Here is a 26237-nt window from a genome sequence, read left to right as displayed (position 1 = left end):
GTTTTTCCCACTCTCCCTCTTGGACACAGGCAACTACCATCTCAGTGGACGCACTCAGGTGACAAGTCTTCTTATCTTCTGCTCATTTCTAAGGGAAGATGTGTGGTTCTGCCCCATTCAGCTGTCATTCTGAGCTGCACCTTCCCTTTCAGTCACGCTATCTGACAGCACACTAGCATGCAGCTCGTGTAGCAGCTCCTCTCCTGGGAACATGAAGTCAGCAGCAGACTGAAGGGATTCAAAGATACTTTCTTAAAAGAAAAAGCATTAAATATTCATCGAAAATGCACTTCTGTCTGAAAAAAAGATGGGTAATATAACAGAAATGAAACGGCTGTTACATAATGCTTTACCTAACTTGACAAAATTTCTTTAATTCTACTGAGGAACGAACCTATTCTTACCAGGGTAAGACAAGATTTATTTTCCAAGCTTCCTTTGAATTTCCAAGCTCAGAGACTTGGCAAAGTAGCTGTGTCATGCAGGCAGAGATGAAGCAGATTTATCAGAACTGGAGCTGTTTCTGATGCTTTCTTTATCTGGACTACTGTCTGGTTTTGTTTTTACTTTTCCAATAGCATATTATTCACCAGAAGTTTGACCCCACCCTTGTGTTTCCATCATATATCTAGCTGTTTAATACTACATTCTCCAGCAGGTTTAACTATGCCTGACAAATGGTGAAACTGATGGATTTTACCAGATTCTACTGACATGAAATTATTTGTTCAAGTCCTTTATGTAGTTAAGAGCTGCAGTCTAGAGGACAATTCTGACCTCGTGAGTCTCTTGGGGCAGATCTCAGACAAGCTAAGTTGTCACAGCTTCAGTGAGTTCAGCAGTGCTACTGGCCAAATGTCTTTGGGATGGGTGGATATGCAGCAATATGCTCCAATGGGGCATCAAATCCCTCTCCCCAAAGGACTTTCCATAGATATTTTGGTCTCTCTCCTGAGTTTATATGAACAGAACATTTTTAAAAAATTGAATTTAAAAAAAAATTAAAAAAGTAATATTTACTGACACCTTGTGGGTGCTACGTAACAAAAAAAGAAAACAGAATATGATGGAGACTGCTTGCCCACTACAATCAAATAAACAGCATAGATACAGGAGATAAACAAACAGCAAATAAACAGGAGATACAGGAGGCCAACTGTGACCTCACATAGACCAATACCAGAGTAGCCACTCCTCCAGTAAAAAGGATGACCTTCAACTCTGCAGCACAACTGAGTTCACCCAGTCATATCATAAAGTTCATCTTCCCTGTTTTGAATATAGTGCCCCTTTTTTAAGCTGTCTCCTCCTAAACCAAACATGGAAAAGAGGAGCAGACTAGAAAGCATTAGAAATGCTGGGTGAATCAGTGTTGTGATGTTTGTCGTGACTCTTTTAACCCATGGACAGTGTTAATTTCTGAATGTTCTTTCCTTTTTTTTTTTTTCCCCTCACTAGAAGTATTTTGCATACATCTTTGGAAGATGCTGTTGGATAGGTGTTAAATAAATGAAACAGGTTGTGCTCTTTCACACATGTCATTATGGAGCGTATGACATATCCCATCAGGACCAGGAATCCTTGCACACATGAGCCTGAACTCTGTTGAGCTCTCCTAATAAATAAGGAATCTACTCTGTGTAGTGTAAAGTTACACCTATCAAAGTAAAAACTGAAAGAATGAAGATTACATGAATTTTGTCACAAAACCATTTCTATGGAAGAATGCACAACGCTGCTTTCATCTGATGGATCATGTGTTTTCTTTTTCCAGGAAATTTGTAAATTTTCCTTTTAAAGTTGGCCCTCCACTACTAATGTTACTGTCTACTTGCTGGTCAGAAGCACTTGTTCTGGTCAAGTCTCATGATGTCATGACACAGACAGGACAGGAAAAGGTGCCAGGCTGTCTGGTCCACGGACCAGTAAGGGCGCACTCATGTCAGCTTGATACCAGTCTTTTCCTTTGGCATTGTATGAAGGTTGTTTTTGCACTGCATCTGATAACATTTTTGTATTCACACTACGCAGATATGAGATGAATTTGGACTTGCAAAGGGGTTCAGAGCAGTGCTAGAGGCAGTGAAAATGTTAATTATGTTCCTAATAAGGACAGCCTGGATGTCTCATGCAAAGAGCCTTTGAGAAACAGAATTTATACGTTTCAAGGCTGACCTTTGATTCAATTGTGTTTACCACAACAAATTTTCCATGACAGTGGACTGTTAGATATTTAATCTACCAGGAGTTACACGTGACCAGTCTGAAGCATATGCGTTGGCAAAACAAGTCAATAATACATTGATGGTATGTCTGAAACAATGCAGATATACTTGATTACTGTATGATTTTAGCCTATGAATTACTTGCCAGTGTGCTTTTCTAATTCAATAGAAGAGATTGGACAGATATGTGAAAAAAAACAACAAATGTGGGATGTGAAGGGTATGTAGACACCTGAAACGTAAGGACACCTGTTTCGTGAGGACATCTGGTCAATAGCTGTAAAGTGTACAAACAAAGATGAGACAGGAGAAGTAATATACCACACTTATATATGCAAACCCTACAGAACAAGAGACAGCACCAAAGGTTGGGTCTGTGAGCTCCCTGATGGGCTGCTGAAGGAACTGCTCTGTTTACAGAACGATACAAAACAAGAGAAAACACCAGCTAGCTTGTTTAGCTGGTCTAATGGAGAAGTGTTCACCTTCTGATGCAATGCTGTAACACATCCTGCTCCATTTCCAAGCAGCAGTTAAGAGCTTGGTCCCAATCATTCTAAAGACTGCTAACACTAATCCCACGGATGGGAGGAGATGGTTCATGTAGAATTCGAATGCTACTCTTATACATAGGATATGTTGGAATCAGAGTATGAGATACAGAGCCCTGTAAAAAAAACAATTCAAAGACTTCTCTTGAGGAATACTTAGCTCCCTTCAGGAAAGGTGTCTAGATTTACAGCTCTTGGTATATTCTCCTTGCTTTGTATTACATTAGTTGAATATAAGCTTTACTATTTTTGAGACTACTCTGGTCAAAGGACACTTTCTGTGGTCTAAACAGAACTGACAGCAGGATGACTTATGAACATGAGACCTCTCCAGAAACAAACAAAAAAAAGGGTAAGTATTGTAGGAAATACTGTAGCCTTCTTAGTTTACCTTCCACTTGCCATGACAAATGCATGCTGAAGCTTGCACAAATTATAACACAGCTTAAAACTGTGTCAGATGTAAGCAGTAATAGCATTAGAGTCCCTGACCTTAATTGACAAAACATGCTGCCTGTCAGTGATTCAGCACAGAAGCCACACTTCCTCCAGGCTCTGGATAAAGTCTAACAATCAGTTTTGAAAACCCAGCTGGCTTCCTTCCCTGGGGATGGGGAAGTTTTGCCTGAAAAGTGAGGATAACAAGGACTGTCCCAGCAAGCAGAATTCATGCTCCACCAGTCAAAAGTGTTACTTTCTCACAGGTAGAAAGACAGACAACTTCTCAAATGTGAACAAAACAGGTGAGTGATCTTTCTTCCTATCAAGGTATGAGAAAATTGGTCCTGGAATCTGGCCATTGCTTATGGCTTTGCAACAGCAGAAGCAAAGTCAGAGCAAAGATAATAGCTGTTTTGACTATTGCTGTGGTTCCGAAATCAGTTTTGAAATAAAAAATATTCTATTCTTCCCAGTAGTGGAGAACCAAAACCCTTTCTTTCAATCACTGCATACTGGAAATTGTCTATTTCATCTCCTGGAAGGCTGTAAAAATCAGAGATAGATACAAAAAGGAAGAAAAGTGATGCTTCAAGTTTTAAACAGTTTAGCCAAAGACTGTTAGATAATGAACTATTCCAACACAGCCTAAAAATACTGCCGTGAAAGAAACCAAAACACCCTTCCTCTTCTATTTATACTCAGCAAGTGGGTATCTGAGATATTGTTCAAATTTTGCCAGTAGGTATAACTGGAACATCCTCTTCTGCATTTAATTCTGACTACCCTGCCTTAAAAAGTAAAATATAATGGAAACAGAAGAAGATTAAGAATAGGTGGCAAAAACTGTTAGAGGCTGACAGAGTGATAAAATGTGTTTTTAAAATAACACAATCTCCTCAATAAGATATTAAGTGTTCCACTATTAACAGCTCCACAGCCTTAATTTGAAGATTAATTCATGGTTAAATGTTTACTTTACACAATTTTCTTAATAATCACTTTTGAGTAACTCTTCATCCAAAGAAGGTGAAGGAAATCTAACAATAATCAAGCTTTTTTGACATTATAGATATTAATTACCAGCTTAATTGACATAACACACTGTATCATCCACCACTTATTCTGTGACATTTCCATTATTAAGCAAGTTTCAATATACCAAAATACAAATGTTTAAACACACGGAATTAATTTTAATGCCACTGTGTAACATATGGAACGGAGCTAAAAAATAACCGACTGTTAGCACAGGTGATGGTATATATCCAATAACGCCCGAGTTAAAAGGACAATCCAATTTAAGTCTGCTTCTGGAAATTTTTAGTAATAATTGGTTTTAATGTTCTTAGATGCTGGGTTTCTAACTAGCAGAGTAAGTGCCTATTATTTCACGCACGAATGGATTCTCAACAGTTCTGTCCCATGGGTGCGGAAAGGAGAAACTACAAATTAACAGAACCAAATGTCAAGAGCATTTTTAGACAGTGGCAGGCAGTGTAGTGTTTCTGAGACACTCTTGACTACGGTCACCCTGCTCCTCTCAGGCTTATGGTTTGAGGCAGACCAGGGACTACAGCAAAGCACAAGAGGACACTGCCCACACAGCAACTTGACCACACTGATACACAGTATCCATGAAATTATTATATTTCTAGATTTTCTTTACTGCAATTCCTCTCCATAAGAGCTCTCTGTTACTTATCTCTGCCTTGATTACATTACTAAATAACTTTCATCTAAGAGGAAAAACCCCGTGATTTTTCAGAGGAGGGTCTTAAAGACAGGCAGCCCCATTGCTAGCTAGTTTCAGAGGGCTGATTCATAAAACATAAAATAGATTTGAAGGGAAGAAAACAAATCTCTATCAAAACAGAATATGGTAATAGTATTTAGTGCGATATGTCTCATGATAAATGTACTGGTTCAAACTTTTAATTCCTCTCCACTATTTCTTCTGATGTGCCTATGGAACAGCAGGTAGACAATACAAAATCCGTACACTGCAAATGCACATGAGATTTATTGCAGACAAATTTACCTGTAACATCATAGGGTAATTTAGTCTCATTAGCAAAGTAATTTGTGGCAAGTTTAAAGAAGTGCTGAGCAATTTTAGCTTAAAATATAGTGTAATGTTATGCAAATTGCTGCATTAGCTCTGAAGCCTAATTTGTTTAAGGAATCTAAATCGGGGTTTGGATGCTAGGTCCCGTGTTTAAGAATGGTTTTGTCTTGTTTGATCAGACGCAAAGGCAACATAAAGCTGTGAGGAGGCAAAATAAAAATAAATTCAACCACTGGTACATATACAGTGTTCTGCTCTAAGTTAAATAGTAATTGTTCCCTGGGTGCTAGACTGCAGGGCATACAGAAGGAAGGGCATCTTTTTTCTGCGTCCGTAGAAATCAGGAAGGTGTTTCGAAGAATGACTGTGCAACACAAGGATGCACAGCATGAGGTTGATATTCAAAAGCTTTTCTGTAGTCTTATGTTATTGAGTATATATTTGTTTTTCCCCTGTGTCTCTTAAGTGACCTCTTGAGATCCTGGGATCAATGCGTGGGGTTAACAGAGACTCGAAAACATATTCTGTACAGAAGGAGACTCAAAATCATGTTCTAAAATTGCCCTGAAAAGGTATGAATAAACGTGCTGCTTTCTCAGCCAGTAAGTCTTAATGTATTCTGCACCATGATACATTTTGTTTTTCATGCTTGGTAGGAAGGCTATGTCTATTATAAATCAAGGTTTTAGCACAATTTTATTTTTACTAAAAACATCTCCAGCTAGGTGCAAGCTATCTGTAATAGTGAAGCAGTTTACCCTAATGCTCTTAAAACACATTCAATTTGTAGACTATCACAAGCATCCTACCCTGAATCTAAACCTCAAGAGTGCATGGGATCATCCAAATAACACTCCTAATGGCAGGTGTAGAGCTGACCTAAAGTGTTTGTCTGACAGTGAAGGTATCAGAAAAGTGATTTTCAATCCCACTGTTAAAACAGTATCTCATAAAATAAACAGATCGGCACTGACCTGCATTAAGCAACCTTTTCAGCTTCTGAATCACTGGGGGCATAAAATAACACTGACAAACACACACAAATTGGGAAAAATACACAGAAGCCAAAGCCCTTTGAAGGTATGCAATTGCTTGATTTTAATTTGGGGTCTTTGCTTTTCAAAACACTCAAAAAAGACACAATACTTAAGATGTTTCAGCAGTGTGCACTTTATAGATAATGCAACAGTAATATTTATTTAGGATGAAAAAGACATTAGCATTGCTCAGGCACTGAACTAGTACTGTCTAAAGTTAAATGAAAAATGATGATTAATGTCAAGGGTATGGATCATTTACTTTCTAATATTTAAAAAGAATTAAGCTATTTGAGAATGAAAGATTACGCTTATTATTGAGGACAAAAACCCAACACATATACTTCACCTAAAAACATCCTGGTATTCCTATAACCAGATTCCTAGTGAAGTTAAACAAAATACAGAAAATTCAACAATTTTTTTTTTTATGTAAAGGAAAAGTAAGATTTTTAGACAAATGCAGTAGGTCAGTACTTCAAACATTCTAGTACTAACAGAGGACATCAGCTTAGTACCAGATGAAAATTTCTGAAGCTGCAGCTATCTATACTCAGTTAAGCGCAGTATTAGTGGGATTTAATCAATGTGAACACAAACAGCACTTTGGAATGAGGTGGTCATCAGTAAGACCACAGAAAATTCCTTTTTTCTCAGTTATAAAAGTGCAAGCAACAGAACAACTCCAACTGACATTTTAGCTTTAACTGTAAATTCAAGAAGATCCTCTTTTGATACTTGCTATAGTTATCACAGCTTGCATCACAGAACAATGTGCTACTTCTCAGATTAAAAATACATTAACAATTTATTAGATCAAGCATCATACTGCCCCAGATGACCTCTGCTCCTCTGACATTCTCTACTGCGATTTAAACAATAGGTATTCTCTCCTTATAACTGATATATTGGCCACCACAGAATCTCTCAGTCACATGAGAATTTTCTGTCTTAAAGCTGAAGTATTTCTGGGGCAAATTACTTCATCTAAAGCTAATGAATACATTCTCACAACATTCCTCTTTGGTAGGAAGTTTTGCTAACAGAAACTTGGGCATATAAAGTTATTTGCCTAAGCTCACAAAGGGAGACTGTGGCACAGTTACGACTATGACCTGTAATTTAAGAGTTCCAGTGTGAAGCTGCACTGCATAATCTTCCCTTTGTCTCTCCATTTGCATATTATAAATGGAGTGAAAGTCAGCACAGTTAAACCCGCCTCATATCTAATGTACTTTGTAATACCCACAGTTCAATAAGGAAAATTATATATATATATTAAAAAGTATCTGTCATAAGTGTGTGTATATGTATAGTATTTTTATTTTTTTTTGCCTTATGTGGTATGAGTCACACTCTAAGTTACACTAGTGTAAACCTTAGAAGAACAGGACTGACTTCAGCAGCATTGCCATGAATTTACTCTGCTATTACATTAAGGATTCTCTGCTTCAAGCAACTTCCAACAGTTTTGTGCAGCGGCTGAACAGACAGGTAGGCAGCTGAAGTTTAAAGCCTTAGATGCCCTTATGCCTCTACAAACCTGTGCCTTCTGCTGCAGCCATTCTTGGTAGCTTAGTAATAGCCAACCCTGCATTTTTAAACACAGTCTGGAGCACACCTGATTGTCTTTACCTTAGGAGTTTCATTTGGCATGGCCTTTTTATGAGGGCTACAATTCACCTTATTGAAATCAATTTGCTGCCAACCTTTTTAGCACGGATATGTTGAGAAAGCATCAAATCACAGATATTGATATCGATCTAAGTTATTTTATTTCTATATATAGTGAACAAAGTCTTACTGTGGCTTGCTGGATGATGAGAACAGTAATAAAAAACTACACTCTACAATAGGAGAGTAATCCTCCGCATTCACACATCAGCCTAATAAATCAGAGAAGCAACTGGCAGAAGAGTTATGAATAGAAAGAAATCCATAGCACATATAGTAGAACATTACACTGCTTGAAAAAGTTGCAAATATATTTATTGCCCGTTCAAAATGTGGGAACATCGTATTACCTATGTCAAATGACACTGTCTTTCAGCGTGTATTATCTTTAGTTCCCTATCGCCTAATATTTTCAAATACAAAAGATACAGCTTCTACAAATATTTCAGTAAAACGGGACATTTTTTTGTCAGCCCGGAGGACGGGGATTCACAATGCAGTGCAATGCTCTTCCTGCATTTGCTGCACACCATAGAAAGTGGCATGAAGGAATTCATCTTGCACACCTAATAGTGATACTTTTTTCCCTCCTCCTAACTGTGTAAAAAGCATTATCACCAGATGTTCACATCTGAATTTTCTGGCTAATTGAATTTATTACCTAAAATTCTCTTCTATGCGGTTACTCATTCAGAGGGAAACTCTGGATGCCCAGAGCTGAAAAAGATAGAAACCTTTAGGCAGTATTCTCATCTCCTCCAAGGCACACATTATAGAAACGAGTCCTAAACCCAGGTAATGAGGAGGCCTAGAGACATGTTTTGTTCAAGACCTCACTCACACCCTTAAGCCCACAAGAAGACCAGTGCCAGGCCCCTAAATGGCAGGAAAATAGAGGTCAAACTCCGTATCCTAAAGATGTCTGCAGACACTGCAGTGGACTCCATAAACAGGATAGTCCAGAAAACAGCAGAGAAGCTGCATTTATCCATATGAAGCATGGGCAGTTAACGATTAAAAGAAAATAAAAATTTATGTTGCTTTGGCTCTAAATAATCACTGTTGAGTATTTATTATATTTATTATCATAGGAAAATGTACCTTAAAGATGAACATACGGGAAAAGTGGGCAAAAGGTTGTCCATTTGGCTATTCCCTGGAGTGTGATTAACTGAGGGGGGAAGCATGGAGCCAGGAACATGAAAGAAGTGTGAAGCAGTGTGGGGGGTAAAAATTCTAAGGCATAGTTTCAATACCAAGCCCACCATTTTATAAAATAATAATGTTTTAGTCACCTTGTGATTCGATTCAGTCTCTTTGTGAGATGAGAAAGAATTTGGATGGAGGCTTGTATGACATGGTCTAGTTTGAGGTGTCCCTTGGCAGTGGGCTTGGAACTAGATGATCTTGAGGTCCTTTCCAACTCTTAACTATTCTATGATTCTATGTTACAAAATGACTGAAAACAACACGACAGCAGCAAGCAGAATGTCTTATTTTTGCTTAGCTATCATTAACACAGAAAAACCCCAAACACACTAGATGTTCCACTACATTTATGAAACAATATATTCTTGTCTATTTATTTTTAAAACCATGTCACTTTACAGGACAGACATTACATTCAAAAGGAATGATTTTGAAATGCGTATGCAATAAACCCAAAGCATTCATCAAGATCCTTAGCAGAAAAGAGTTAAAGACAAAAACTGAACCTTGTAATATGCCACTAATTGCTGTGCAGCCTTCAGTTAACGTCCTAATTCTTGAACTTCCTCTTTTAACTGAATGCTACTCCTGTGGGGCTTGTCATTAATATATTTATTGAGCAACTTTAATATTTTCCTAATCTAAATCAATCATGAAATGCTTACCAGGTGCAAAGTAAATCATTATAATAATTTAGGCACAGTATCCTAACAATGAAATCAAGAATGACTATGGTTAAATGACTCCAGAGGGATCCCAGAGTGGAAAATGTAACTCCTTCTGTGCTACAGAAAGCACAAACTGTGGGAAAACAGCATACCACTCAGTGGCATTCATTAATACTCAGTCTTAACAAATGTAAAGACTGTGCACAAAACAAAGACGTGCATTCTATTGTTGGAAGAGATAAGTCTCATAAAATGACAGTGCAAATTAGATGGTGAAGCCGAAGGAAGAAATACATTCAGAAATGCTTTTGAAAGCAAGACTATCAGTTTAAAATTTAATTCCCTGATAGAAGGTGGGCTTTTATGCCCCCTTTTGTTTTCTTCCCCCAATGAAAAGGCCTATCATTTCATAGTTAACCATGTTTCTGGAATTTATTAGCAAAGACAATTTATTAGTAAGAAAAAAAAAATCTTGAACGCAATGGGATAAGAATTAATCATAAAGCTATTTGTATATTTTGTCTTCCTGTGAAGAGTAAGGCTCTGTGCTGCTGATGTTTGTGCCTGAAAGTTACACCTAACTTGCTTTCAGTGCAAAATCATACCCTTTAATGAGAAGATGCAAGGAGTGTATCATCTTGCTGGAAAAACTATTCCAGTAATACTAACAAAGACAATTTACAAAAGACAAATTAAAGGGTTATTTCCAAAAATACTTTGAGTAAAACATTTAAAAAAACCTCAACCAAACAGCATTTTGTATATCACAGTATCACACAGTATCACAGTATGCTAGAGATTGGAAGGGACCTTGAAAGATCACCTAGTCCAATCCCCCTGCCGGAGCAGGAACACCTAGATAATGTTACACAGGAATGCGTCCAGGCGGGTTTTGAATGTCTCCAGGGAAGGAGACTCCACAACCTCCCTGGGCAGCCTGTTCCAGTGTTCCGTCACCCTCACTGAGAAGAAGTTTCTTCTCAAGTTTAAGTGGAACCTCTTGTGTTCCAGTTTGTACCCATTACCCCTTGTCCTATCATTGTTTGCCACTGAGTAGAGCCTGGCTCCATCCTCGTGACACTCCCCCTTTATATACTTACAGACACTTATAAGGTCACCCCTCAGTCTCCTCTTCTCCAAACTACAGAGACCCAGCTCCCTCAGTCTTTCCTCATAAGGGAGATGCTCCACTCCCTTAATCATCTTTGTTGCCCTGCACTGGACTCTCTCCAGCAGGTCCCTGTCCTTCTTGAACTGAGGGGCCCAGAACTGGACACAATATTCTAGATGCGGTCTCACCAGGGCAGAGTAGAGGGGAAGGAGGACCTCTCTCGACCTACTAACCACCCCCCTTCTAATACACCTCAGGATGCCATTGGCCTTCTTGGCCCCAAGGGCACAGCCTTGGCTCATGGTCATCCTGTCGTCCACTAGGACCCCCAGGTCCCTCTCCCCTACACTGCTCTCTAACAGGTCGTTCCCCAACCTATACTGGAACCTGGGGTTGTTCCTGCCCAGATGCAGGACTCTACACTGTAACTGACAGTAAAAACCCAAGCTGTATTGCAGAACACAGAATTTGTTGACTGAGTTATTAGAAGCAGACTAGAGGTCTTGAAAGATATGAGGCTTTATAAAATAATAATAATAAAGATACTTATATAAAGACTGTTCCTGGTTATGTCACTATGTGCTAATTTATTTCATTAGAGTAATTTCTATCAGTAAAACCTACATAGAAAGTGTGTTAGAAAGGGAGAGTTTGACATTTACTTCCACAGGGAATACAACTGTCCAAGGTGAAGGTGAGACAGACCCAAACCATCCTGCATGCAGCAATCTAAACATAGGTAAGCAAAAGCGTGAACATCTCAGTGCTCATTCTGTGAAGTGGGTGCAGCAAGCACTCCCCATCACATAAACAATTATCATGAAAAAAGTGAATTCCTTGTGAAGTCATTTAGGAAAGTATTTCTCAAACTGTGAGATTTTACCAATACCAAATCATGGTTTTCAAAGCACTAGTAAAAATGTTTGTAACTGAACAGGGAAGTGTACTTTCTCCAAATGTATGCCATTATTGTCTGCACTAAAATGCACTCCTAACAAATGTTTTAGAGTCTCTGCAATTTTTGTATTACTTTTCAGTATCACCTACAAAGTACTTATTTAATTTAAATTAAATACCATGTCTATATTATCTTGCATGTCTTTAATGGAAAACTGACAGTATCATCAGTGGACAAGCCAAATTCTGGGCTTTAACTGAAGACATTTTAGAGGAAAAACAAACAAACAAGTGGAAGGGTATAGGTAGGTGAATGCAAACCTATGATTCTTCTTGAAACACACTGAAAAAGAAAGATACTCCATTTTCTAGGAAATCCCTTAAGGGAGCAAAGGGGAATTTCACAGAGCACTTCAAAACCAAAATCAAGACACCCATCAAGGATGATGAGAGCACCCCCAATCCCACTTCTGGATCCCTCAAATGTTATGGACTGAAGAATTTCAGTGCTAGCCATCAGGTCTAAATGCAACATCATGGACTGTTTATTACCCTATACTAAGTGTAAGTATTCCTTGTGAGAAAGCCATACTAGAAAGAGGCACATTTGTATTCTTGACCATCATGGATCTAGCAGCACAATGGATGACATAAAAAATACTACAACATTGCAATTTGTGAATTATAACAAAGATAATGGTTAATATGGTCTATGCCCTCTGCCTTACATGTGAAAGGATGCAAGTAGTGTGTTGAAAAGCTTCTCATCACACTCTGAAGAACTCACAGAAGATGTAGAAACACCTTAAATTTAATGACCAAATGAATGCGAATGATGGTTTTGAGTAAGCTGGGAAGATAAATGCATTCAGTGTGTAATTACTGTTTTAAGAACTCCATGCAATAACGTCTGGACTGATACTTTTTTTCTGAATGCTCTCCATGATAAAGGGGAAACTGTCTGATCCAGCAATGTTTATTAGGGATGCAAGGGAAGGCTTCAGGCAGGGCAGTACAGCAGTTGCTGTGCTTTTATTTGGCACCTTGGCACAATTTTCCTGAGAGCAGAACCTCAAGTGTCGTGGTTTCAACGGCAAAAATTAATTTCCTAGCTTGCAGAAAGGAGTCATTGGTGTCAAAACCCCTGAGTGACCTGCTACACCTTTGCAGCTGATGGCAGGCTGCCATTTTTCATGAGAGCAAAATGGTGCTGGCGTGTGAAACTGCACAACTCAAATCATTTTTTATGGTGACCTCATACAAAGGAGTAAGATGTCGCTGCAGGAAGAAAAAACTGCTATGGAAGAATGAATCCTGTGTTTACAAGAACATGTTCTTTTATAGAAATGTTCTCTGCTAAGTATTTAGAAATGCTTCTCGTTTCCTATATCCTCTGTCTGTTCCTTCTTGGCATCCAGGACCGGCTACTCTGGCTCTGCTCACAGTCTCACCATTGTCGGTGTAAGAGCCCTCTCCTAACAAGAAAATGCCATCTGAAAGGGGCTTCTTGTGCTGTTCTGACTGATCAACTTTTCATTTGCCTTCAAATATCTGATCAAAACTTCTTTCCTCCTTTCCTTTTGACTTTCAGTTACATTCTTTGCTGTCACGAATGAAAGAATAATTTATATAATGAACTGCTGAAGTATTCTGAATTTCAGTATTATTATGCCTAACTGTAATGGGCTGCCAGGTGCTTTTTATAACCTTTAGCCTTCTGGCTCCCTATGCCCCCTTTCACATATGTGAGATCTTCAGATCTTCAAGACGGGTCAGTGCTCAACAGGAGATTAAAAATCCAACTATCAAACATTATCAAAAATAATCCAATTTCTTCAACTCCATTCTAATGTCTGATACAATACCTAAAGCACCACAAGCAGGGAGCAAAGGTAGAGAATCAGAAGCACTACTGACAGCAAACAGCCCTTCAAGTTAGAGGAGAGCTTTTGCAGACCTCATTGTTACTTAAAAGACTGAGCAGGGCATTTGCATTTATGTAGCAATAAAGACACATTTAGGATGATAAAATCAAATGCAGACGTATGCCTGTCATCAACATGTATTTTAGAAATAGCACCTACCATAAAAAACATGACCATGAAGGAAGAAAGATCTCGTTTCCCTAGCCATACTTTAAATGTTTTTAACTGAATTTCTTCTTCATAGTTGTCTTCTGCAGAGTATTTCCACTTTCTTTTCTTGGGAAGCAAGGGGCAATATTCCAAACTTCGGCCGCAGAAATTAAAATATTTTAGAAGAGAAAAATGTAATGGTAAAACCATAAAAGGTGTTAGGAATCCCAGAAATGCATACAGTCATAGCTGCTATTTTCTATTTCTGACTAAATTTTAGGTGACATGGTTCTACTCAAAAGGAATATAAAGACCTCTGTCCTATCACGTACAAGAGGAGAAATTTTATACAGATTCTACTGAACTCTTATGAGAGTTCATAAACTCTCACAAACCAACTAGGTTTAACAACACTACTCAAGTACCTCTGGCTGGGCATAAGGCTAGTAAGAATCTGGGATATCTGCTGTGATATGCCCTTAACAGGATTTTTAACTCCTCACACAAAAGGTTCCTCAAGAAATTCTCGTTCAGTAGAGAGCTCAAGCAGACCCTAAGCACACTACTGAGCCCTCTGGGTAGCTCCTGATTCCAACAGACAAACACAGGAACTGTTTAAGTGCTCTCCTGGTTGTAAGCCTGAAGCTTGCAAAGGCTGATGTCCTAGTGGGATGGGTTAGATCAACAGCCTGCCTTTTTCACTAAATGGTTAGCAACAACAGTCAAACCACCTTCTTCCCTCAGATGTGATAGCTACCTAAGGGCTCTCAATCTATGGCTAACAGGAGGCAGCACAGATTGTACAATGAATAAATTGCTCTAATCATTTAACTGCCTTTCTCAGAGGTTAATCAATTTTTTAACTGAAAACCTAATTTGTGAGTAAGGATGAGAAAAGAGTATGGGGAGAGTGTGCAATTACAATTTTCAGCAGTGCCTGTAACAGAGCTCTTTTTTCCAGTGCACAAGCATTCTTCATTTTAACATTCATGTATATATTTGTTTTTTCGTTATTATTTCTAAGATGTTTGAGGTGATGTACACAGCCAGTGCAGTTCTACCAGTGCCAGAAGACCACATACCTACTCACTTGGGACTTTCCTCAGCATGAAGAAGCCTACAAGGGAAAGCTGCTACAGCGAGACAGACCCACAGAGTGCTTACGTGCCAAAGGTGAGGATAATGAAGCACTGGTAAGCCAGTATCACTGCACAGTTCTGACAAAGAAGCAATAGCAGATCTTGATCTCAGTTTACCTTTACTTGCCAGGCTAAAAGATGCCAGAACAGGCAGAGATTTATGTGCACACTACATGTCCCTGATTAGCAGTCTCTCTGAAAGGGCCAGGGGAGGCAGCTGGGGCTGGTAACAGCTTCACTCATTCAATTTTAATTGACTACTGTGTGTTTGTCATATCCCTCAGAGCGGCCTGCCTTCTGTTTCAACTTGTGCCAAAAGCTGAACTGGTCCCCTTAACCACAGGGAACAAGCAAGCAAAAAGTACCAACCAGCTACAGGTACAGAACAAAGTCTATACTGCTGCTTGAATTACATTTGAGATACAATCTGCACTGAATTTCAAGATAACAGTTGAATCTGCAAACCCAGTGAAATGACACTCTATTCACACAATTACACACTAAAGTGAGCTTTGATTCAGAATCCTTTTGCTTAATTTTTACCTCCTGTATTTAGTGTCCAAAAATCCCTCTCTGAAAATCCTAAGGAAATGCCTGTGTGCTTCGGTGAGATCAAGACTATACCACAAACTGTTTACTAAACAATTACTGACACAGTGTTTAAATGGTATGCAATCAAAATACTGAAAACTAAACAAAAAACGTCTGACAAAATTTTATGCATTTTTTACTTTTTCTAATGTTAACAATGACTTAAGTGAAGGCATAGGTCCAGCATATATACATGATTTCTTTTGTAACTCTTTCTGAGGTACATAAAAATAATTGGCTATGATAAATGGCAGACAGCATCACTGCTGAAAAAAAGGCTTTATAAATCTTACCTCTGCTTTTATTTTATTGTCTCCAAAACAGAGGTGTTGTAAGTAGGCTGCAGCATTGGACTGTACTGAGGGAAATTGATGCTGTAACATCTGTATAACTTCTGGAAGCTCTGGATCTCGCCATCCAAACTCTCTGTGAGAAAACAAGCAAGAAAGACTCATCAAAAATTCTGCTGTTAGTTGATAAATGTGGTAATAGTTAAGAAAGATGACACACATGTCTAAGTAAAATCTTGGGTTTTTTTTTCCCATTATTTTCAAAGCAAACATTAAATCAAATATGAAGGTGTTTTTCATTTTAAACTGTATTTCTATGCAAAAAAGTTATATAATTAAATAACTTAACGGAATTACATCTCTAACTGCTAAAGGTTCCTGAATAAAAATGGCTCTATTAAATCTTAATACAAGAAAAGAGAGAAAATACATGCTTATACCATTATTATTTCTCTATTAAAACTAAAATATGGAGGCTAGGATCAGAAGCACAAATGGTTTGTTATGAAATACCAGTTTGTCAAAAAGTCCTTTTTACTTATTGCAATCTTCGATTTAAATTGCTACTTTATATAGAAAGCAATGACTTATTCTGGCTTTTGGTGTCTTTTTTCCAGATATGGTACATGGTCAGTCTAAATCTGTTCTACAGTTCAGGCCCTGCTTGAGCAGTGGGTTGGAACAAGCAGCATCCAGAGGTGTCTTCCAACCTCAGCCTTTCTGTGATTGGGCAATTTTACAATTATACACTTATGTATTACTTATTCAGATTACTTTTAAATCTTTGTTCTTACTATTCAATCTAAAGCAGGTAGGCAAATATGAAAACTTTGAACTTTTCTTTCATCCTACAAAACACGAAACACATTAACATCAAATGAAACAACTGAATCCAAGAGTGTTGAACAAGTCCCTGAAGGTATTCTACAGCTTCCAGAACGAAACTTAAAATCAGTCTGTTACTTCAGGTGAATTTCTGCCCTCTGTTTAAAGGTAAAACAATTCATGATACTGGCTTTGGACTTTTGTGTTCCAAGATCCAGAGATGCACACAGATACTCTGCAAGAGACACTTAATTCTCACATGACTTTTCCCTAAGAGCTAATTTTTTGTGCCATATAAATATTTTTAATGTCTTCTCTCTAATGCTACACCTACAAGGTTAATAGAGGGAAAGAGGGGAAAGAAGTGACTTGTAAAAAAGCTTGTAGGTTCTCTGTTGCAGTTGCTATGATCACCAAAAAGTTCATTGCCAAAAAACTTAGAACTCTTGCACAGTCCATCTATAATATTTTTAAAAGATATTCCTGACCATTGGTTTCCTTCCCAAATTATAGGGGTTCTGCTGCACTGAGGCCAACTGTGAGCCACTGGGGGAATTCACCGGAGCTCTGCAGTCTATTTCAAGTAGACTCAGGCATCTCACACTTTAAGTAGTGAACAACAGTCCTCCAAGACCCTTCACGGAAACATTTTGCAATAATAATGAATTACTACAGACCAGAATTACTGTCTGTTCTCTTCTCATATGGGATGTTTGTCAGATTGAGAGTTGTATCTTTATGAACATCCAGAATATGAGATGCAAAAAAAAATAATAAAATAAAATACACTCAGACTTTCATTACCTATTTCTCCTCTGACAAAACAGATGTTAACTCATGAATATTAAATTTCACATTGAGTGTTTAATGCAAAGAAACCATAAAAATATAGTAATAAATCACATATGGACTATTCCAATGTATCTTCACATTATTTAGACTGTTAAGAAGTTTCTACAAAAGACGTAGCATATGTTCAGAGAGAACTGATGTTTTGCAGTCAGACAACATTGTAAAAGGAACAATGAAGACTACAAAATTCGGCAGCCAGAGATGGCAAGCACCACATTTTCTGTGCTACCAACTTACTGTGACTGTTACCAGGTGAAAAGGAAGTAGTTCTTTGGTTAAACACTTACTTCTGTTTAAGAATGGGTAGTACAGATCCATAAACAAACCATAACTTGACATGCAATTTAACATGTTGTACTTCCTCTTATATTTGCTTTCTTACTGTTAGCCATGTTAGGATTGCTAACAGGTTCTTCAAACATATTGGATCTGCCTCCTATATATATGGCTCTCAGCCAACCAAAGACATCTTACAGACTTTTAAAAATTAAAAATAAGCAATGGAAACCCCTAAACCTTAGTAAACTTAGTGAATTTATTCTCATTTTCAATCCTAGATGCCGAAGCACAGGTGTTGGTATTTTGGAGAGGATACAAAATACCAGAAGAAAACAGGTTGTCTGACAAGACCACAAGGAGGAACATTAGAAATCTGTTGTTTTACACCAAACAACTATACTTCAAAATGTGGGCACTTCTATCATCAAATTCTCACCAAAGGAAATTTCCTCCTTCATAATATGCGTATTACTTGAACAGAAAACAACTGACCAAAAAGCCTGTTATGTGCAGTAGTACACCATGGACCTCGACAAGCAGCTCAGATTCTTCTTCCTTTTGTTCTGGGATCCAGGCCAGAACTGGCAATGAGGGGACACAAGGAAAAGGTGCACTTATTACAGGCATAGTTAATTGGTCTGATGAACCTGCAGTGTCCACATGGTATTTATGTATGAAAACAAGGCTCTGCCTACCTTTCCCCTGATCTCCCAACAGAAAAGTTAGCAAATAAATGATGCACGAATACTTGTTGGACAAGTATGCATCACTGGACAAGTATGGTTGTGTACACATTGGACATAAGTAGAAAATTAATTCAGAAAAGAAACCCTTAGCACTGAATACTGAATTTGTCATGTAACCAATTTTAGGAGAGAAAATGAACAAAGCAGGAAAAGAAGTTTAAAATTTTAGCCCCAGTATGCACTGTCATTTCAAGCAGATGGTCCCTAAGATGATTATATTTTTAGTAGTTTCTAAATGAAATACAGTAGCTATATAAAACAAACAAAAACTTCTGTCAACAGTTAAGGCTGCTTGAATAACTGCGATAACTTTAGCAGCCTTCAAGGCAAGAAGGACCAGTTTCCAGCAGTTGAAGTTCTTCATTTGTTATATACTTTGTGTATATATATATCTATATCTATATCTATCTATCTACAAATATATATATATTTGTTATATATACCACTCTTATAGGTGGCGAAAGAAAAGTGAGCTAGAGAAAGAGAGTTTTGGGTTTTTTACGAACAGCAAGCTTGAGGCTCCAGTAACATTTACTTGAAAATTTAACGCATTTTTTGAATTTGGCTTCATTATGGAAAGAAAGAAGTCAGCTGGCAGAGGTCTTCAGAATGGTGGAGGGCTGCAATTTCTTGAAGACTAAGGTATAAAACTATCTGGAACATTTTGCACAAATGTGAGGGAACTTTCAGGCCATGGCTCCAAGCATACCTATGTGACAGAAAATGCGTATTAAAACAGAGAGCCAAACAAGTAGTAAGAGAAAAAAAACTAGTAGGGAAGGAACGTATATTGTAGAAGTCAAAGGCTGAAATAAACTGTGCTGCATGCTAGAAAGGTAATTTAAATTAACAAAATGCCTTTTACTGGCTATAAACAAAAAGCAGTAGTAGGTTCGGTAGTTGAAGAAGATAAGGGTCAGAATAAAAGTGAGAAGGGTAAAGAAAATCAAATCTACCTCCACTCCTGTGAACCATCTGATAGTGTGCCACATGGAAATCAGTTAAACTGGTAACACACAAGGATCCAATCTCTAGTAAAATTACAATGTAGAATTAAGCAAAATATGAAACTGTAGTGAATATCCTAAACACACACTAGCTAAGCCTGTGGCCTTTATTAACACCCCCATGCTCAGCAAATCTGAATGAGGTGACCCACACAGATGGTGAAGGCAGCAGGAAGGCTAGAGTAAATCAGAGGAGGTGCATGGCATGTGATTCTGAGAACGCTAACAAAGTGTCTGTGTAGCTGATCCAAAATTGAAGATAAGCTAGCATATGTATGTGAAAGATCTTCTGCTGTTTCCTACGTTTCCCTTATACAACACTAAGCTGTCCAGTGAAAGGCTTCTGGTGGTGTGGGTTTTTCAACAAGAGAATCACAAGTGTGCAAGAGCTTCACAGCTTTGGCTATAAACCTGCATTTGCCATTTACTCTAAATATTTCAGCAGATTGTAAAAGTGTATTACTTCTAGGAATTGTCGTCATCTGAGAAGACTGACCAAAGCATGCCAAGGTGTTAAACCTTGTTTCTTTGATGGATTGATCTAATTTTGAATCCCGCAGAAGGTTTTAGCTTGAAGTGGTGACTAAAGCAGATTACAGCAGGCTACTGATCCAGGGATGGAAGAGGACCCAAAGGGGAACACTGAATTATATGTAAGTTGGCAGTACGTATGCCTAGACCATCAGAAGAAGCTGCATTTTACCCCTGAACAACTGAAGAAAATCATCAAGGAGCTGGACATAAAACATAACTCTGAAATACAGCAGCAGAAGTAGTAGCACCAAGAGACTGACTTGGGTGCAGCAAGTATTGCATCAAAACCAAACCCTGCTCCTGCCATCACATCACATACACATGTCAGAAAGCAATGGAGATGCGGACTTAGAAGAGATTGTTAGTAACATGGCAGAGTGCAGCGGCTATGAGGGATCACTTAAGGTGCTGCTGAACACAGAGTATGTACTGCATGTGAATATTTGCTTGAATTATGTTGGAATTTTCTTCTTCTGCTACTTCAAATGCTGATGACACACAGAAGACACAAAATTCCTGTTACATCTGTATCTGCACTGATTTTATAAAGGCTACAAGAGTTTTAAAAACATAGGTCTCCAGTCAAGTAACCAAGGATACAGATCGCTTCTACACAGCACTGGAGAAGCAGGCGTGGTGGCCCTGTCTACTCTTCATCCAGTGGTCACAGTGAATCTCATGAGACTTTGGAGTTTTATTTCTGATTTCTACTACCAGAACAGAACATTCACATCCTCAAGCAGCTGACACAGGCAAGCACTGACACCCAGAGCTTCTTCCATCTCAGGAACATTCCCCAAAGGAAGTGCTGTGAAGATACCGCTATAAAGAACCATAGGCTTGACAAAGGCTGAACTACAACCAAACATTTATCTAAGAAAGAGAATGCACAATTTTTAGATATATTCATTACAATGTTTAAACCAGAATAGTCTGTATACACCTGCTTGTCTTCATATACATGTGTGTATCTGAGACAGCCTTACTGCTGATGTGGTGCCCAAAGGCAAAGACAATACAATCCAAGATAAGGGTAATCTTTCCTAGATTTCTAACTTTTGCACATAGCTGTCTTGCTAACGCCAGTCTACAAGACTGCTGAACCTATGTCTACAGACATATACCCTTCTGTTTGCTTCCCTCCCCCCTCGAAATCTATAAATAAAGCCTGAAAATTTCTTTTGCCTTGTTTCATGAGATCTGCGAGGATGGTTTTCTGGCAGTACTAGGAAAAAACAAACTACATGTAGCTCAGGATCAAACACAAGGAGAACTAATCAAGAGCCAAGAGAAGATCAAAGACAATTACCTCCTATGTTTAAAGGGATAAATTTATTTCTGTTCAAAATATTTGGAAGGGAATATATCAATATTACAGGAATCTTTTTCTAATGATTTTATCTTAGCAGCAAAAGACAAGATGTAAAACTTAACTAGTAAAAACATGACAAATACTTAAATATAATTCACAGACACGGACTGTAATATAAAGAGGAAGAAGCCCTCTCTAACAACTTGTTTCCTCATTTTCTTTCTGTGATTCCATGAGAGCTGGTCAAAAGAAAGTGAACACATACCCACTACACTTAATTTATTATAAGTTAAATTTGAAGCACTTCCTTAAAGCATTTTCCCTTTTTCAACACATACATCACCATATGTAGGCATATACATATACACAGATGTCAGCCTGGTCTGAATGATTGGCTAGAGTTTAAGAGAAGGCAGAACTACTGTATTTGCTTTGAAAATGTTACACATGAATACTGGGTACTTTCAGCACACAATTTTAGGCAACAGCACACAGAGATGTCAATCTCGGTTCCACTCACCTTTGAAACCCTCAAAACCTTTCAGCATATGGTCTTCTCTAGTCAAAACTTGGCCAAAGAAGTCTACAACATACGGGATCTGCTTACCCAGGTATACTGTGACCTGTTAGTATATGCAGTGTTAGGATATTATCTGCCATACATGGACCCACTCTACCGGATCAATAATTTCACTGATGAAACAGGCAACACTTTCCATTTTGGCAATGTACCATTTAAATACTTACATGTCTAACACATAAACAGTTAACACCATTTGACTGTACTTCAGTAGACACTTGACTTTTAGTTAATCATGTAGCTTAATCTAGCCTTCCTTAGATTTCAAATTTAGCACAGCTGAGTATAAACCAGCTGTACAAACATTTGTCAATCTCATGAAAACCTGGATGCTGCTCTTGGGTTATGACATTTTCCTTGGTTTATGCTTCCATGTTGCCCAAACTAGAACGACCATACAGTAGTGCTTACAGAGTTTCATCAGAAATGTGGTTTTTACAATGCATTTGTGTCTGCTAATGAGGTGCAGAGGAGGACAGCCTGTGGCAGATGCCCAGGATTCCTGCCCAGCATTGCCAAGCAGTGACAGAGATGCTCAGCATGTCCCAGGTCTTTAACAGAACCATAAACCTGAGGTTTCAGGGCTAATCCAGAACTTCAAAAAATCACCTCTTCAATATAACAAAGGGAGACCTGCACCCTCCTGCAGTTCTGCCTTTGTATCCTTTATATATTCTCTGGCAAGACATCACTTTCCTGGTTTTATATTACTACCTGTGATTTATATTTAAAATAAGAAAACCGTAAGAAGTGAGAATGTGAAAAGGCAAGATGAGAACAACTTTAACATACCAAAAATGGTCTGGAGTGGAACTGTCTGTAGATCTCTTGAACATTTTCATTTTAACAGGAAAAGATTTTAAAGATGATACAGTTAAGATTATCTAATGACACTGGCCCACATGGTACTACCTACAGCTCTAGGTTACTGCCTCCATGATTACACTCAGATGTGTAAGTATTATCTGCTTGAGGTTACCCTGATTTAATTTACAAATCTCTTTTTAATGGAGATATATTCATGAACCTTTATGAAATAATCTTTCTTGCTATCTGTACTGATCTATAAATATTTAATTCCCTTACTCCCAGAGAGGGAGCTTTTAAGAAAAAGGTTTCCTGTGTCCTGAGGTAGCCATACCCTGCTGTAGCTGGTATAATGTTATCTCTCCTCTAAACTGTGGGGTAGGGAAGAGAGAAAAACTGGGGACTTCAGTGCTTTAGGGTATCTATCTTTAATTTTGGCTTTTGTACTATTCAATTTGTTCAGTGCTTTGTTGTGATTTTTTTTCAGCGGTTAGGAAGTGGCAGTTGTCTTTTGGGGCTGTTAAGCTAAAACAGCCTTGAAAATCTTGTTTTATCTCTTCCTCTGCAGGCATATGCATATACAGGGACTGCTTCCGCAAAGGCAAGTAAGAGGAAAACTAGGTAAGCTATCAAGATGTCTTTAAGCTGCCCAATTTATCTCTTTTCTCCCTGCAATTCATAACATTTTTCTGACCCCCTACTACAGAAAGGCCTTAGAGTAGCTTAATACACTGCAGCTGTGAAAACATGCCAAGTTACCCCTTCCTGGAGAGACCAGCTTACATGTGCTTCTCTCCATCTACAGGAGTTCAGACTTTACAGGGAAGATTTCAGAAGATTGTGAAATGCTGTTTACCATCAGAACAGCTGTCGCAGATGTGGATATCCTTTCCTCATAGATCAGAAAGGTGGAAATATAGACAGGAGATATAAAACAGTAGACAGACTTAAGGGATTCCAGACTCTATTCTGTCATTGACTTAGTTTGTCAGACACAGTCATTTAACACCTTTCTCTGAGATTTGACAGATTCAGTCTCTGGAGCCTTTCAAATCAAAATTGTCTCCTTTTCTAGAACTACTGTTCCCATTCAGAGGCTTTTAAGCCTTTCCGTATTTCAACATCAGGAGAAAGAAGCTTCTGAGGTCCTGCTCCCATCTAGCCATATAGAAATGTATACTTTCTAAAGAACAGCTGTTACTCCACAACCCCCTGATTCTCCTAGGAAGATAGGAGGAGCACTTTAGACAGGAAGATACTTATTATTTCCCCACATGCATCATAACACCTAACCACTTGCAGCTATAAAAAAATAGCACAAAAAGCAGCAGGAACCATTTAGCATTAGCCTAACAGCACCAATGTTAACAATTCAAACCATGCTCAACTGCAGGAGAAGAAGCTCGCATACACAATACTCCCTGAAAATCTAAGAGCATCCACGTTATTTTTTGAAATCACCACCACCAGAAGAGTTCCCAAAAGGTTTTGGGGCACTCCAGTCAAAGCTTTTAATATTGTGTTATTAAGCACAGTGAGTTTCACAGTAACTGACAACACATGAATAGTCTCTACCCATCACTCTCTTTAGTCTGATCAAGCTTCTGGCTCCAGCAGATCTCCTGAGTTGCATGGCAGTGACAGGAGAACAGCTCCCACCTTTTTCCAGCAGGGATGACTGAAAGTCAGGCTTTTTCAGGTTTGGGTAAATAAAGAAAAAAGCAAATGAAACTGGATGTTTCCTTCCTATTCACAAATAAAAAGCTTGGGCATCAGGCCATCTGGGTAACCTATAGACTGCCATGGGAACGTAAGGACCACCACAACCAGAAATGGTATTTTCTATGTGTGCAAATAGCAGACAGTAGGAAATGCCAACAGCGCATGAAGTTTAGCATAAGCTGCAGAAATACTTTTTACAGTTGGGTGAAGGCAAAGAAAGGGTGCCTATGTGAAGTATTAGAGAGCATCAATCCTAAGTATCTTGTGGTACCTCATCCTTTAGTGATGACTCCCTCCAGTGCACTTCCTGCATTATTATAGCAGCAACTTTCACCTTATCTCTACACATACATGCCCAGGCATCACTTTTATATGTGTACCACTTTGCAGCATTCCCTTCCTGAGCACAGGAAACTCTTCAGAATAGACATATTTTGATACTTAAATAATATTAAACAATAAAAGTTAAAGGTCACTCAAAATAATCACACAAATTGATAAACCCCACCATTTGCCCTGAAATCCCAAATATGGAAAGCCAAGAGAAAAAACACACATGGATTTCTAATACTGAATTAAAAAAACCCCAACTAACAAACTCTATTTTCTTACAACTAGACTCCTTTTCAGTCTTTTAGACAACGAGGACTAATTCTGTTCATTAAAGTTGCAAGCTGTACAATTCTATAAATGCGCTTGAATTTTATCTTCTTGTCAAAGGGAAACATAAGACTAACTGGTTTTCTTTACTGCCTTTATTTCAGTTTTTATTAAGCACAAAAAAAAAACCCTGATCTCCTGCACGCTAGCTTGATGTATCTCAATGTACAACCACCAAAGCAATGTAATAATGCAAGATGTATTTAACACTCAGGAGACAGGTAGCTCATGAGATAAATAACAAAAGAGTAAAACTGTTGAAGAATTGCTCAAATGGAAAGCTGTTGGATGGGAGGAAAAATATCCACCGGAGTACTGTATCAGAAAACAAGACTGTACTACTGCACTTACAGTGGCACATGAAGAAAAGATGATTTCTACCTGGGTAACATCTCTGTTCTCCAGGCCACAGGATAACCCAGAGAGTTTCCACAATGACTCAAAAACCAGCAGAAGAATAAAACCAGAAGAGCTCATCACCAGACAGACATGACTAACAGAAAGTATTACCAGTGCTCTACAACACCAATGAAATCCACAACTTTCAACTGCTGTGTCAGCAACAAAAGCAGACCAAGAACAGTGTCTCTTACCTAAAAAATAATGCACAAGCTGAATCAGAGAATTATTTTACATGAACAAGAGTTCAGAGCAGAAGTAGGCTGTAGATTTTAAACATAAAATAGGCATCTCATGTATATTTGATAGTTTTACCTCAGTAAAACACAACTTGCTGAAAAACATCCTTTGAATGGGGAAAACCGGCTTGTCCTTCCTTCACTTGCCATCCTATCAGGTTACGACTGGGACATGACGATTCTATCACTGACAAAAAGAATGAGGCTGCAGACTATTCTACATGGCACTTTTACAGAAATGTTTCCAGCTGAACTGGCAAACACTGTCTATAGTTAATAAATCCACTGCAGAAAATAATCAT

At 38.3% G+C, this 26237-nt stretch overlaps 1 protein-coding gene across 4 annotated transcripts in view; it reads right to left on the bottom strand.

Annotated features, from left to right (window-relative positions):
• The window catches only part of CTNND2 (catenin delta 2), a 645018-nt gene that overhangs the window by 151214 nt on the left and 467567 nt on the right, over positions 1-26237 (bottom strand). For all 4 annotated transcript variants that reach the window (XM_057428749.1, XM_057428750.1, XM_057428752.1 and 1 more), the window contains one exon: positions 15977-16109. In XM_057428749.1, coding sequence (XP_057284732.1) covers positions 15977-16109 — 133 coding nt within the window. The remainder of the gene's footprint in view (positions 1-15976; positions 16110-26237) is intronic.

Source organism: Pezoporus wallicus, unplaced genomic scaffold (genome assembly GCF_028554395.1).
Source record: "Pezoporus wallicus isolate ANWC-B61680 ecotype Strahan unplaced genomic scaffold, APGP_CSIRO_Pwel_v1 contig_6658, whole genome shotgun sequence".
Lineage (NCBI taxonomy): Eukaryota > Metazoa > Chordata > Aves > Psittaciformes > Psittacidae > Pezoporus > Pezoporus wallicus.
The sequence above is the reverse complement of the archived record's forward strand: the minus strand, read 5'-3'. Positions and strand labels throughout refer to the sequence as shown.